Genomic DNA, 16,912 nt, shown 5'->3' with positions numbered 1-16,912 from the left:
TGATGTTGCTGATTGATTTGGTAGCTTGATTGAACCGTAACTTGAAGGGTTATTTTCGATACCACCTCAATGGAACCCGAGGCTTCAAATGCTTAAACAATGGATAATAATGCCATCAATCTAATTTTGGCTCACCTTGAAACTATGTCTCGAGATGTGGCTAGGTTGAATGTGGGTCTTGAGAAATTAGATGCGGATATGGCATCAATAAGTGGGAGATTAGAACGTGTGGAAAGCCAAAGGAGTCGACCTTCTACCCCTCAAAACATTTCCCCAACTAATACTCCTGAGACCTTGCACCAAATGCAATATTAATCAATTGCCATAAATCAAACCAATCTTTACTCCCGAAGCCGAGAAAAAGATAGACCAAACCATCCTCCACTCCACCAAGTCCAACAAGAAGGGCTTGGAACCCAAATACCATCACCAAACCTGAACCCTCCCATCCAAACTCCACTTGACCAAAGACCTCACTATCCAAATCCAATCCTTCTACTACAAGCTCCACTTAACCCAAATAGACCCATCCATGTTGAGGGCTATGGTAAGGGAGGAAGATATGATAGTTATGGGCCGTATGATGATGTTTACTTGAGGGAAGAAAGAATGAGGCGTAGACATGGAGAGTTACGCTGAGAGGTGAGAGATGGCCACCCAAATCGAGATGTAGGTCTCAATTCCATCAAAGTGAGCCTTCCCATTTTCAAAGGTGAGAGTGATTCCAACTTAATGATCTCACCGAAGAAAAAACAGTTGTTATGCTATAACTCACTTCGAAGGGTATGCTAATACATGTTGGGAGTATGTTAAATGGTTTGGGAATGAGATGATTGGGGGAAAACCTCATCCTTGGTTTCGATTGAAGAACCTTATGCGACAAAGGTACTTTCTCGAGACTTATAGGCATGAGCTCCTTGCTAAATTATACAATTTGAGGCAAGGGAACAAGAGTGTCATGGCTTACTACGATGAATTTCAACAATTGATGTTGAAACTTGACCACTGAGGCGAGCAAGTAAGTCATGACATTGTGCGCTTCAAGGTTGGGTTAAACAAGGACATCTCCACTCGCATGACGCTTCACAAATTCGACACCATAGATGGCATCTTCCATGCGGCTTTATAGGTTGAGAGGGAGTTCAAAGATAACTCATTCATGGCTACCCAACTCGAGGCCACCAAGGTTGTCCAAAAACATCCTCCAAGGTATGAAGGTAAATTGAATTCTACTTCCAATCCCAAGGGATTTTAATGCTTCAAATGCCAATGGTGGGGGCACAAGGCTAGTGAGTGCCCAAACCGGAGGAATGTGATCCTAAGGGAGGGAAAATTGTACTATCTTGGGGAAGAAGTAGTAATTGAATCGGCTAAGGTTGATGACAAGCCTCAAGATGGAGAGCAAAAAGAGGTTAAAATGCAAGGCGAGAACGATGTAGAAGATGTGTGGCCATGTGAAGGAGATTGTGAAGTGCCTTTGTAAAAGTGGTGAGGTTATGAATTTGTGGGCAAATTCCTCTCAAGATGGAGAGGATGATACAAGTATGATCATGATCATGACACTTTTGAGTATTTTTTAAGAATAGTCTCTAAAGGGCCCTTTTGTCATTTTGTGTATATTTGTTTTGTAATATATAAGGAACATGTAGGGTTTTATTTACTTAGTTGATGAATGAAATTGTAAGTCTTACAAGACAAAGAAACACAAGTCCTCTTTCTTTGAGGCACCCAAAACCGAAATTAGGGCTTAGACAAGTGTAGAATCACTTGTGTTTGCATTTGCTTGGAAACATTGATTCTTCAGAGGTGGATTCTGATCTTGTGTCTTTGTAAGAGATATGTTTATTGTTGTGTGTAGTGTTAAGGGTTCAAGAGTTACCATTATTGGGTTCTTAACATTATACCTTCATGTGGTCTATCTATCTATCCTTTTTCTTTTGTAATCTTGTATTCGTTTTGTATCTTGTACTGTGAAGCCGTTTTTATTGTTGTTGTTGTTGTTCTTCTCATTGTTGTTTCATCTTGTGTTGTTAACTTAGTTTGTTAATAACTGCCCCTCACACTAACGTTAGGGACATATGTGTACCCCAAAGTATGACGGAAGGTATATACGTACCATTTATTATAGTTCAGGGGTATGTTTATCCCCTTTTCGTTTTAATTTTTTTATTTTAAATTATTAACCCAAATCCTCTACCCGACCCAATAAATCCACTACCCGATCCAGTCCCAATTAAAGTCCAAGAGACGCCTATCTTATAGATCTGTTTTTCTCATCCCTATAACGATATACACAGATAATACAATAACACTTACTACCATCAATTTCAAAAGAAAACAAAACATTAATCCATAACACCAAAACAACACCAAATAAATTGAACCCCTTACGTTTCATTTCCAGCGAAATTTCATCGAGAAAACACTATCCACCATCGATCAAACACCACATAGCCACCGTCTCCGTTGAATTGGAAACACCCCACTGATGGACCATCGTCGCACCCCTAGCTCTCTGGCCATCTCTGACCTAGTCTCCACTCCCTAATTAGTAAACACCAACTAGTAGCAGTGATCCATCACTGCAATTTGATGAGATTCACATTTAAGAGAAAAACAGAGGGAGTATCAAATTTGAAATAAAAAATAGAGGTCGGATCGAGTTGGTTTGAAATCTGTTTCGATGGATTTATTGGGTCAGGATCGGGTTCGATAGGTTGGTTTGAAATCGGTTTTGATGGATTTATTGGGTCGGGATCTAGTTTGATGGGTTTATTGGATCACATAGTGGATTTAAGTTAATTATTTGGGATAAAAATTAAAATAATAAAGGACAAATATACCCCCAAATAATGACAAATGATACGTATACCCTCTGTCATACTTTAGGGTACACATATGCCCCTACCGTTAGTGTGAGGAACATATATGTACCATTTCATTAATGATAGGGGCATCTGTGTACTCAAAGTATAACGGAGGGTATATACGTACCATTTATCATAGTTTGAACGTATATTTGTCCCTTCTCCGAATTTATAATTTAAGGGCCCACTTGGCCATGGAAATTTTTCCCTTTTTTTCAAAAAAAAAAATTGGAGTTGAAAATTGTGGTGTTTGGCCATGAAAATTCAGAAAATAATTTCAAAAAAAAACATCTGAAAAGAGAAAACAGATTTTTGGTGTTTTCACAATTTTTCAACTCCAATTTCAACTTTTATTATTATTACATATAACCTCAATCTTATAAATTTTTTACATAAAACTCTCCCAGTTTTAAAAAATAAGATAATTATAGTTTCAAACTTAATGCTATCTTAATTAATATATATCTCTTTTTCTCGCTCATCATTATTTTTTCCCTTATTTAATTTTCTCTCTTATTTAAGACATTATTTTACTGCTAATGATCCTAATTACTATAATATAATAATAATAATAATTTTTCTGTTGTGATACGGATGTTTAAGGAATTATAGTCGTATAATTAATAATGGATAATCGTTTTCTATATTTATGGAATTAATAAAGTTGTAACAGATTAATTTACCACTGTCACAAATTATTTTCATTTTTAATTTGATTATATATATTATATTGTGTACATATTTATTATACTATTCAAATATAAATAGTTTATACCGTATATATGCTAAAAATATAAATCGGTGATACATATTTTTCATAAAAAAATATATCTAATTTAACAAATTTATACCTTAAACTGCAACTGCTACCTTTATATACCATAATATTTGGTATCTTTATACACAAAGTATTATATTTATACCCATAAATATATAAAATATTATATTTATAACAGAAATATACAAAGGATGTTATATATAAAGTTTATACCATGTATATATTATATACACACATATATAAATACTAGTTTAGGTGTACGCGTTTCGCGCGTGTACCTCACTTTATTGAGTTCAAACGTTACACTAAATAGGATATTTGTTTAAATAATAAAGATGAATACAATAATTAAATTCGACATCTTTTGGAGAATTTATTTAATTAAACTAACTTTTACCAAAACAAATTCTCAAAGCTGATCGACATTCATTTACTACCTATAAACTGCAACAAAACAATATGATGATAGAGACATCAAAACAATATAATTGAATCTAACTTTTACACAAAAAAATTTTCAAAGTCGTCTGACACTCATCTAGCACCTGTAAACTATACAAAATAATCCGACAATAGAGATATCAAAATAATACAACTAAACTTTACCTTTACACAAAAAGAATTCTCAAAACATAGATATAAAAATAATACAATTAAACCTAACCTTTACCTAAAATAATTTCTTAAAGTCGACCGACATTTTTTAAAAAAAAATTAAAAGAGTCGATCGACATTCATCTACGACCTGTAAATTCATCTACGACCTGTAAACTTCAACAAAATAATACAATAGTGATCACAAAGCTTCAGTTTTGATGAAAATAATTTTTTTCTGAGCAAAAATTTTGACACTAAAGAATGAGTTGAATGAAAATAAAAAAGACATATATATACACGCACATTGAATTCTATTATGTTGACAAAAATAGTGAAGAAGTTGAGGCTTATAAAATTAAGCATCCATCAATCTAGACATGCAACTGAATCAAGTTAGATGGACATCAATCATATTTTCACAATAAGTAAATCAGTTTCTTCTCTAGTTTAACGTGCATCTCAATATTTATAGAACTATTTTATTAATAGAGTCCTATTTTAAGAGTATTTTTCTATCCTATTTTAGGAGTATTTCTCTAATGAAAATATTAATTGATTCTCCTTCCATATGTTTTAAGAGTCCCATGTATTTTAGAAATCTAGTTAATATAATAAAAATAATTAAATAATAAATTGAAGAAAACAGTGAAAAGACAGTTTTGTCTAAAGGAGAGTCTTTTAATAAAGGACAAAAAGTTCAAATCACTTTTGTAAAGGTCTTCACACTTTTAATATATTATATATTATAGATTATAGATATAGATATAGATATAGATTATTAATATTAATAATAATTATTATATAATATATTATATTAAACGTTAAGACATTTGTTTAAATAATAAAGATGAATACGATAAATAAATTCAACATCTTTTGGAGAGTTTAATTAATTAAACCTAACTTTAAAAAAAAAATTCTCAAAGCCGATCGACATTCATCTACAACCTGTAAACTACAACAAAACAATACGATGATAGAGATATCAAAAAAATATAATTAAATCTAACTTTTACACAAAACTTTCCTCAAAGTCGTCCGACACACATCTACCATCTGTAAACTATAACAAAATAATATGACAATAGAGATATCAAAATAATACAACTAAACTCTACCTTTACACAAGAAAAAATTCTTAAAACAGAGATATAAAAATAATACAATTAAACCTAACCTTTATGTAAAAAAATTTCACAAAGCCGATCGATATTCATCTACTACCACCTGTAAATTCATCTACGACATGTAAACTATAACAAAATAATACAATAGTGATCACAAAACTTCAGTTTTGATGAAATAATTCTTGTCTGAGCGAAAATTTGACACTAAAGAATGACTTGAATGAAAACAAAAAAGATATATATATATATATATATATATATATATATATATACACACACACGTTGAATTCTATTATATTGATAAAAATAGTGAAAAAATTGAGGGTTAGAAAATTAAACATCCATCAATCTAGACATGCAATCGAATCAAGTTAGATGAGCATCAATCATGTTTTCCCAATAAGTAAATCAGTTTCTTCTCTAGTTTAACGTGCATCTCAATATTTATAGAAGTATTTTCTTAATAGAGTCTTATTTTAAGAGTATTTTTCTATCCTATTTTAAGAGTATTTTTCTTATTGATCAATACAAAAAAAATAAATATTAATTGATTCTATTTCTATATATTTTAGAAGTGTAATTAATATGATACTACTAAACTTTACAAAAAATAACAAAACAATTTTGCCAAAAATAAATTGTATTGCATATATACTAATTGTACTAATTGTATTACAATATTACAGTACCTCTGAATTTGCCAAAAAAAAGAAATTCTACAAATATGAGGAAACGGTCGTTTCGAGAGCAAAAGTCAACATGGAAAAATTATTTAATTTTCTATATATTTAGGAGTTTACTTAATATTATAAATATAATAATATAATAATTACAACAAATAAGTGAAATTTTTTTTTTATCTATTAGAGATTTTTAATAATAAAGGGCAAAAAGTTCAAATCACTTTTCTAATGGTCTTTACACTTTTAATATATTATAGATATAGATTATAGATATAAAATATTAAGAAACATACTAAGTATATTTATAATATAAATATACAAAGTATGTTATATATGAAGTTTATACCATATATATATTATATACACATTTATAAATAAACAAAGTATAAAGAAACATACTAAGCATATTTATATACTTATGGTATATGATATAATATACCATAAATATGCAAAGTATGTTTTATATAGAAATAATTTATTTACACACAGTAAAATCTTTCATGTATAAGAAAATTAAAGAAATAAATGAGCGGCACCCTAAAATTTAATAACAACTCATCATTTTCTATTTTTTAGGACCGAAAAATAAAGGAAATAAATTAAATAAATTCCTAAAAAAATAAATTTGTTTGAAAGATAATATTTGTTACCAAGCAGTAATCTGTTAATATAATATTTGTATTTAAAATTTTCAAATATGAGAAAACAACTATTAATGTAAATATTATATATGTCATAATTGAAAATTCATTAAATATGGCCATATATATATAATTATTTTTATAAAAGTGGCTAATTGTATTCTTTTCCCGTTAGTAAGAAAATTTTAGTTGGGTGATTTTGATAATTTATAAAAGTATTTTTTAAAAGTATGGCCAAATACAACTCCAACTCAATTTTTTTTTTTTTTTTTTTTTTTTTTTAGTTTTCATGGTCAACCGATTACTAACTATCATGAGCTGTGGAGATGTACCTTTCCTCTTGCCTCAATTATTGAACTGATAAATTAATGAATAGTCAATTATTGAAAGCAGACTCCATTACGAAGTCTTTGTTTTCTTGTTGGATAAAAAGTCATGCTGTTTGAAAAGGACATTTTTTTCCCTATGACTTGGACTGTAGTTAATAGCAGAAAATAGGTAATAGAAACATTAATCTTTAAAAAATTCTTAAAATCAGCTTGTTTTGGTTTGCAGATTTCAGAAATGGATATTGGCTTAGCAGTCGGTGGTGCATTTATCTCTTCAGCTTTGAATGTTTTATTTGATAGGCTTGCTCCTCAGGGTGAACTATTCAAGATGTTTCAGAAGCTGAGGATGACTTTGCTTGGTCTTCAGGCTGTGCTAAGTGATACACAGAATAAGCAGGCGTCAAATCCATATGTGAGTCAGTGGCTTAATGAGCTGCAAGATGCTGTGGACTGTGCTGAGAACTTAATAGAAGAAGTCAATTATGAAGTTTTGAGAGTAAAGGTGGAAGATCAGGGTCGAAATCTTGGAGAAACAAGCAACCTGCAGGTAAGTTGTCATCTCAGCTTGTCCTTGAGTGCTGAATTTTTTCTTAACATAAAAGATAAGTTGGAAGAAACCATTGAAACATTGGAGGATCTACAAAAGCAAATTGGTTTCCTTGACATGAAATCGTGTCTTGATTCGGGTAAACAAGAAACTAGAAAACCTTCAACTTCTGTGGTTGATGAAGCTGATATCTTTGGTAGGAAAAATGAAATAGAAGAATTGATTGACTGTGTATTGTCTGAGGATGGAAATGGAAAAAATCTTACTGTAGTTCCTATTGTTGGAATGGGGGGTGTGGGCAAGACAACACTAGCTAAAGCTGTTTACAACGATGAGAAGGTAAAGGACCATTTTGGATTGAAAGCTTGGATTTGTGTGTCTGAATCATATGACTCTGTCAGAATAACAAAAGAGCTACTTCAAGAAATTAGTTCTTTTGACTGTATGGTTAAGAACACTCTTAATCAACTTCAAATCAAATTGAAGGAAAGCTTGAAAGGCAAAAAGTTTCTTATTGTTTTAGATGATGTCTGGAATGACAACTATGAGGAGTGGGATGACTTGAGAAATATTTTTGTACAAGGAGATATAGGAAGTAAGATCATTGTGACGACACGCAAGGAGACTGTTTCCTTGATGATGAGTAGTCGGGCAATCAATGTTGGGACTCTGTCAAGTGAAGTCTCTTGGGCTTTATTCAAACGGCATTCATTCGAAAACAGGGCTCCCGAGGAACATCCAGAATTTCAAGAGGTTGGAAAGCAAATTGCACGCAAGTGCAAAGGATTGCCATTATCTCTAAAGGCACTGGCTGGTATTTTACGCTCCAAAGTAGAGTTGAATGAGTGGAAAGACATTTTAAGAAGTGAAATATGGGAGCTTCCAAGTCATTCGAATGGCATCTTACCTGCATTAATGTTGAGCTACCGTGATCTTCCAGCACATCTGAAGCGGTGTTTTGCTTTTTGTGCAATATATCCCAAAGATTATCTATTTTGCAAAGAACAAGTTGTTCAGCTGTGGATTGCTAATGGTCTTGTACAGCAGTTGGCTTCAGGTAACCAATACTTTCACGAGTTGAGATCAAGATCATTGTTTGAAAGGGGTCGAGAGTGTTCTGAATGGAATTCGGAGGGATTCCTAATGCATGACCTTGTCAATGATTTGGCCCAAATTGCATCTTCAAATCTTTGTATTAGATTGGAAGACATCCAAGGATCTCATATGTTGGAACAAAGTCGGCACATCTCTTATTCAATGGGCCATGGTGACTTTGGAATGTTGAAACCCCTCTACAAATTGAAGCAGCTTAGGACATTGCTTCCAATCACTACCCTGTTCGGTTACTCATTTAAGCTGAGCAAGAGGGTGCTGCATGACATATTGCCCAGACTAACATCCCTAAGGGCACTATCCTTGTCTCATTATCAGATCAAGGAATTGCCAAATGACTTGTTTATCTAGTTAAAGCACCTAAGATTTTTGGACCTTTCTTCGACAGAGATTAAAAAGTTACCAGATTCCATTTGTGCATTGTATACCTTAGAGACACTTCTCTTGTCTTCTTGTAGATATCTTGAGGAGTTACCTCTGAATCTGGAAAAGTTAATCAACCTGCGTTACCTTGACATTAGCTGCACCGCTTCTTCTCGCTTGAAGATTTCGCTACATCCAAGCAAGTTGAAAAGCCTCCATGTGCTAGTCGGAGCTAAGTTTCTTCTAACTAGTTGCAGTGGTTTGAGAATTGGATATTTGGGTGAACTACAAAACTTGTATGGGGCTCTATCGATTCTAGAGTTGCAAAATGTGGTTGATAGAAGGGAAACTCAGAAGGCAAACATGAGGGAAAAGGAACATGTTAAAAGGTTATCATTGGAGTGGAACACAAGTATTGCTGACAATTCACAAACTGAAAGAGACATACTTGATGAGTTACACCCACACAACAACATAGAAAAACTCCAAATCAACGGATATAGAGGGACAAAATTTCCGAACTGGCTTGCTGACCAATCGTTTCTTAAGCTGGTGGGATTGTCTCTTAGCAACTGCAAGGACTGTGATTCCTTGCCAGCACTGGGACAACTTCCTTCTTTGAAATTCCTTGCCATTAGAGGGATGCATAGAATAACAGAGGTGACTGAAGAATTCTATGGTAGTTCGTCCACCAAAAAGCCTTTTTACTCTCTTGAGAAGCTTGAATTTGCAGAGATGCCGGAGTGGAAGCAGTGGCATGTACTAGGAAATGGAGAGTTCCCTACACTTCATGAATTTTCCATTAAAGGTTGCCCCAAGTTCATTGGGAAATTGCCTGAAAATCTTCGTTCTCTGTCAGCATTGAGGATTTCAAAATGCCCTGAACTCATTTTGGAGACACCTATCCAACTATCATGTTTAAAATTGTTTAAAATTGTTGGTTCACCTAAGGTTGGAGTACTTTTTGATGATGTTGAACTGTTCACATCTCAACTTGAGGGAATGAAGCAGATTGTTGAATTATCTATTACTGATTGCAACTATCTTACCTCCTTGCCTATTAGCAGTGATTTTACCATGTTTCTGGAGAAATTGATACTAGTTGGATGTGATTCTATAGATGAGATATCACCTGAGTTGGTCCCAAGAGCACACACTTTGACCGTAAAGCGTTGTCACAGCCTTACTAGGCTTGTTATTCCTGCTGGGATTGAAAATCTCTATATTAGGGATTGTGAGAATCTTGAAATACTTTCGGTGGCATGGGAGACTCAGATGATGTCATTGCGTATTAACAACTGCGAGAATCTGAAGTCCCTGCCAGACCATATGCATGAACTCTTTCCATCTCTCAAGGAAATGGATCTGCAAAATTGTCCAGAAATAGAGTCCTTTCCTGATGGAGGATTGCCCTTGAATTTAGAACTCCTTTGGATCAACGATTGCAAGAAACTGGTGAATGGTCGAAAGGAGTGGTGTTTACAGACACTTCCTTGTCTCAGAGAGTTATGCATCTTCCATGATGGCAGTGACGAAGAGATTCTGGCAAATGAGAATTGGGAGTTGCCTAGCTCTATTCGAAACCTTTATATATCCAATCTGAAAACATTAAGCAGCCAAGTTCTCAAAAGCCTCACCTCTCTTGATTACCTATATGCTACTAATTTACCTCAAGTTCATTCACTGCTGGAAGGAGGACTTCCCTCGTCTCTTTCTGAGCTAGAATTATACCGCCATCATGACCTCCATTCACTACCAACCGAAGGTCTTCAACGCCTGACATCACTTCGACGTCTAGCGATCTGGGATTGCCCTAATCTCCAGTCTCTTCCTGAATCAGCGATCCCCTCCTCCCTCTCTGTGCTGGCCATTTCGTATTGCCCTAACCTCCAATCTCTTCCAGTAAAAAGCATGCCCCCTTCCATGTCTACATTATCTATTTACGAGTGCCCGTTGCTCAAACCACTCCTAGAATTTGACACGGGGGATTATTGGCCAAACATTGCTCACATTCCCACCATAGAAATCGATTGGGAATACCAGTAGAGATTAAAAGAAATGGCTCTCAGATAAATGTAAGTTAATTCTTTTTCCTCAGTAGCTTTTTACTTTTGTTTACTTCCCTTTGCTTGCTTGTTAATTCTTTTCCTGTGTTAAATCTTTGAGCAGCACAAAGCGTATATTGTCACTATGAAGCCGAGGAATCATCTTTCGATTGGGATGAAGTTATTTTTAGATGACGACAAAAGAGGTGGAAAAATGAAAGCTGTTATTGCCTTTGAGAATTCATCTTTTTAGCGATTCATATATTCTTGTTATATATCTTACTCTACTCCATCTTGCTTGACTATTAAGTCCCTTTTCTTAATGTACTAATAATCTTTTAAGACTCTCTTTTAACCTATTTTCTCCCTCAAATCTTGCAGACTGGAAATTATTTGCCATCATGAAAGCTGTTAAATGTAAGCTCTTTTTTGCTTACTCTTTAGATAATGTGCCAGTTACTTTTGAAAATTTCTCCTTCCTTGTCTACTAGCTCGTTTCAGTTCGCTGACCCAATGATTGTTGCAGGAGTTGTTCAATCAATTTGTGGAATCACATGGAAGTGCACAAATGCTTGAAAAATGAAATCTCTATTTCACAATCAGGTATGTGTTTTTTATTCCCTGTAATAAGACTGCATCAAGCTTGGAAAGAAAAATTCTGAAGGAAAATTTTCATACTTTGTTCTTTTTCATTCACTTTGCTTTAATGTCTAGATAACTTGACAGTTAATTTTGTGGAATTCTCTGCTTGTTTATTAGCTTTGATTTGATGGTTGAGCCATTGTCATTGTAGGAGTTGTTCAATCTCTGAGCTGCGTATATATCATTGACATAATCTCCAATCACTTCCACAACCATTGGATTGTCCTCTTCCATGTATGAACTATGTATGTCCAACTGCCTGTTGCTCGAACCACATCGAGAATTTGAGAAGGGGGGATTACTTGCCAAAAATTGTTCGTATTTCCTAGTTTAGACGACAAAAAGGTGATAAGTTGCAACTAATGTAATCTTTGAACTTTCTCTGAGACATTGTAAAAAAAAAAAAAATCCAATGTAGGTTGGAACTGATAATTTGCTTTAGAAGGTTGCTAGCACAAAGTAATGCTAATGTACTGCAAATCTTTTCCATTTACATAGGTAGATATGTCAGCCGGATGTGCATGGTATTTCGAAACATGAACCAATCTCCATTAAAGATTCTTTTTGTTAATGTTCTATTTCAAGTTTCATCTCAGTAACAATCCATGTATTCCTGTCGTTTTGTTTTTTTTTCCAGGAAGAGGTGTTTTGGAGGAACAGACATTCCTCAACAATATTGGCATAACCCAAATTGCTCCCACAAAGCACAATTTATCACCCTTGATCCCAAACATAGCCACCTAGATGGTGTTGAGCTGCTTTTCCCTGAGGTTCGTTTGCATTTTGTCCACCGGCCATTTGATAATTGTGATTCCGGGCCATTCATGACACTTTGTTCCCCATTTCACCTCTCTTCCACATAGATAAAGGGTCCAAAGGAACACAACCTCATTTTCTCAGTCAGGTAGGCAAAGCCCTGAACTACATCAAGCTTGAAAGTTAAAGAAATTCGAAAAGACTTCCAATATCTTCTTCCATTATTTAAGCAATGTTATATCACATTGATTTCAAGTTTGATATGACTGCATTTGATATCACATACTGAGATTTTGTCAATTGTCAGTATTTGGATCTTTATCTTGATAGATCAAACATCACTTTTTTCAGTATTTGGATCTGTAGCACAATGGTTAAAACATCAGTTTCTTGTTTTGAATATTCCGAGATTTGAATCAGAAGATATAAACAGTAAGCTGATGATTTTGAAGATTATGAAGTTTCCTTCAAATTATTTCGGCATAATCTATAAACATGGCCTTTAACTTGACCTTAGATCACATCTATGACCTCCAACTTTGGGTGTGCACAAGTACACTTAAACTTGTATAAGGTTGAACAAGTAGACACAAGTCCTATGTGGCATAATATATAGGACGCCATGTAGGACAAGAATCGGCCATGTTGGATGCAACATAGGACATATGTGTCTACTTGATCAACTCTATACAAGTTTAAGTGTCTACTTGTGCACACCCAAAGTTGGAGGTCATAGATGAGGCCAAGTTAAAGGGCATGCTTATGTATTCTATTACTCGGCCTCGAGTCGGACCTCAGAACTAGGGGAAAGGCAAGGAAGTGTATCCTACTCGGAATGAATTCAAGGTTAGATAACAAAAAAGGATTTACTCATTTCATGTTTATATTGTACTAGTAGTAGTAGTAGCAGTTAGCTGACAGCATAACCAAGAAAGAATCATCTCTTGTTAATGCCGTCTTACTAGGCACTGTTGCAATTTACTGTCCAGATAAATTGACTGTTAATTTCGAGGATTTCCTTTGCTAGTCTATTAGCTTGATTTGGTTGTTGATCCATTGACACTTTAGGAGTTTCTTAATATTTTCTTTGTTGTTCTTAAAGTCCATGAATTCTCGGAATCACAAGGAAGATCATAAATGGCAGAAACCATGCAATAAAAATTTGGATGAAGATTTCCAAACTCAGATTTTTTTTTTCTTCCCTTTTTTTAGGCAGCTTGAAGTATTGCTTAAAATAGTTTGTTGGCTTATACGAGTCCATCCAGGTTCCCTTACACACAGAAACAGTAAATAAACAAGATATAAAGAAAAGTGCTGAAGATATAAACCACGACCTGCCTCACATCACAGGATTTCCCACAAACTCCACTATCTTCAAGCCAAGATGTGATTACAGACTCCAATAATCACAACGATCAAACTCTTAATCCTATTCACCTTGTAACACCTCTATTACAAGACTTGTGCAGCAACTCTAATACACACTTTAAATCAACTGAGTCTAGTTGACTTCCTAGGTAACTGTATCCATAATAACAAAAGGCATGATGAAGAAAACTGGACTAATCAAAAGCTGAATTGAGTAACTAGCTCTAGTTGACACGACTCATCCTAAGAACATAGACAAGACTAATACCTACCCTCCTTTATAACTCAGGAGCAGGTTTACAATATTAAGAATGAAAGACAATGACTCAAGAAATCGACAAAGACACAATGAAACTCGATCAGGTCCCTTGTTGAAAGTGAGCAGTAATCTTTTGGAAAGAATTTTGCTTGAGAGATAAATCTTTGTTTGCAAAAACTAGGTTTTGCTCTTCTCACATCGTCCTTTAATACAAGAGAGCAAAACCTTAACATCACTCTATTGGTCCAGCATGGACAGGCCAGCTGCCAGTGCAACAGTTCCACCAATCAGCTGCAGGAAAATACAACTTACAGTTGTACCATACGACAACAGGATAACCATTAGTTAATGAACCAGGTCCTTTGTTGGATTTGTCAAATCATCAAAATCAAAACTATAACATTGTTATTTCCCTTTTTCGAGTGAGTTGAGGAAGGAGGAGGTGGTTTAGAGTAATGCAGAGTCAATTATTGATCTACTGCAATTATAACTTTATTATCTGTAATTATCTGGTGTTAACTTAACCACCTCTTTTTCATTCCTTGTCAGGTTTCCGGTAACATTTTGTAAGCTATTCCAGCTTCTTTTGCCAGTTGTGTTGAAATAGACAAATATCAGCTCAGCTGTGATTTATCAGCAGTGTGTAGGTGAAGAAAGGTACTTTCTCTTTTCTATGGATCACTCTGAGAAGGAAATATTCAGCAAATTTTTGTACAAGTAGTTTTTTATGTATGAAGCTCTGATGTTTGTTCACTACTCCAGCTGCAATTCAAAATTGAGAAACTGCAATTGTTCAAATTCACATTGTATCATCATTTTATGCTTGAGTAATTTAACTGTTGTTGTCTTTATCAGGTAAACATGTCGACCGTGAGAGTTCCTTATAGCTCTATGTCTGAATGTGCTCCTCAGACTAAAGAAAAAAGGGTTTAAAATGTTTGAATTGAAAGACCGCGAGAGTTCCTTTAGCTGTAGCTGCTTGTAAGCTGCCGGATTGAGTTACTTGCGACCTGCCTGCTTTCATTACTTGCGTGCAACATGTCTACTTGAGCTACTTGCGAGCGGTTTGTCTGATTGCAAGCCTGAGGAAGCTGCTGCAAGGCTTTTCAGCAAGCTGCCTACTTGAGTTACTGGCAACTTGCTTAGTTTCAAGCTTATTCAGAAAGCTGCATAAGCCTATTCGAAAGTTGTGTAATATATTTTTACGGCATAATACATAAATGTGTCCTTTAACTTGGCTTTAACTTTCATCTATGCGCTCCAACTTTGGGTGTGCACAAGTAGACACTTAAACGTATATAAAGTTGAACAAGAAGACACATGCATCCTACGTGGCATTCTACGTGGCCAATTCATGTCCCACATGGCATCCTACATGTATTATGTCACATAGGATGCATGTGTTACTTGTTCAACACTATACAAGTTTAGGTGACATTCAAAATTGGAGGTTATAAATGTGAACTGAGACCAAATTAAAGAACATGCTTATGTATTATGCCTATTTTTATTCCACCTTATATTCCGTACGAGTTAAACAAAAACTATCTGCATAAATTAATGTGTTATTTGACACATTAACTAAACGGTATAAGTATTAAGTAATGCAGAAATCTATTTTATGCAGCCCATCGCTCCCTCCATCCACTTTTACTTTAATTTATTTTCAATGAGTAAGAAGACTTGTAATAATTAGAAGTACTATAATAACATTACTATTTTATTTATACACTGCAAATTTATTTCCAAGTTCGGCCTCTCCCTCTTCAAGTCGTTTTTGCTACTTTTGTGAAATTTATACACTGTTACACGAAATAGCGTATACAATATGTATATCAATAATATATTCATATATGGTATTCACAGTATAGCAAAAATGCTCTTAAATAGCCAATCAATACATAATAATCCATGTATAATTTATTGAAAAGTACGTCACGATCATGTCAATAGCTTTGACGTTACAAACAACAATAAATTTAGAATTAACATAGAGGTTCAGAATGTACCGACAGGAGGAGTATTGAAACAGCTAGCTTCTTCGACCCCAATCGTGTAACGCTAAGTTTGTTAAGAGTTAGTTATATTCAAGGACCATGTAAATAAATTTTACCTATCAGGCTTGATATGGAGAGTAAACTTGAACTGATTTATACCTGCAGAAAAAAGAATCCAAAAGATATACTAATATATATCTAATAATGTAAAAAGGGTGTCTTCTAATAATGTGTGAAATGAAACTTCAAATGAACTTTCTTGGTCCTGTTTGGTTTGGATTATGGAATTGATAGCAATTATTTGAATAATAACTTTACATTTATTACTTGTAATGGTGTAACCCGTGGGTTGACTTGGAAATGATTTTCACAGGTGATAACCAAATAGGATCAGATTAATAAACCTATCTAATCATTAAAAAATAGAGTACAAATTGAATATATACAGAACGGGATGGGAGCATAGAAACATGAGAGCTATCTTCCAGGTCTTTTGAGCTTTTCATGCGAAAAGAAGCAAATAAATTAAGTCATCAGATAAAAGATGGGTTCTTCGAGCAATCCAGTAGTTATGATTTGGTGACTTGTTTTACTTTTTTTTCTTTCAAATCTGATGATGTTCAATCTGAGAATTGCAAAAGAATTAACTAGACAGGAAACCACAATCCTGAAGAAAAAGGACATTGGGACCGTCCAGAAAAAAATCAAACAAGGGAAATGAAGTTGTACATTCCTCAATTGAAAATGGAAAGTAAAAAATGACCAGCGGACTAGACATTTCTCCTTCAGGATATGGTAAT

The 16,912-nt window shown here is 34.3% G+C and overlaps 1 protein-coding gene across 1 annotated transcript; it reads left to right on the top strand.

The window, feature by feature from the left end:
* The first annotated feature begins 7,113 nt into the window (after nucleotides 1–7,113).
* On the top strand, nucleotides 7,114–15,741 carry LOC107847616 (putative disease resistance RPP13-like protein 1). Its single transcript, XM_047399230.1, is given in 8 exon segments — nucleotides 7,114–11,120; nucleotides 11,215–11,296; nucleotides 11,472–11,507; nucleotides 11,617–11,693; nucleotides 11,884–12,077; nucleotides 12,370–13,334; nucleotides 14,665–14,772; nucleotides 14,971–15,741. A coding segment is annotated over 1 exon segment (3,834 nt). The 5' UTR covers nucleotides 7,114–7,257; the 3' UTR covers nucleotides 11,092–11,120; nucleotides 11,215–11,296; nucleotides 11,472–11,507; nucleotides 11,617–11,693; nucleotides 11,884–12,077; nucleotides 12,370–13,334; nucleotides 14,665–14,772; nucleotides 14,971–15,741.
* The last annotated feature ends 1,171 nt before the right edge of the window (nucleotides 15,742–16,912 follow it).

The sequence above is a fragment of the Capsicum annuum genome, chromosome 11, assembly GCF_002878395.1.
Source record: "Capsicum annuum cultivar UCD-10X-F1 chromosome 11, UCD10Xv1.1, whole genome shotgun sequence".
Taxonomy (NCBI): domain Eukaryota; kingdom Viridiplantae; phylum Streptophyta; class Magnoliopsida; order Solanales; family Solanaceae; genus Capsicum; species Capsicum annuum.
Note: the sequence above shows the minus strand (reverse complement) of the source record. Positions and strands in the feature narration are given on the sequence as shown.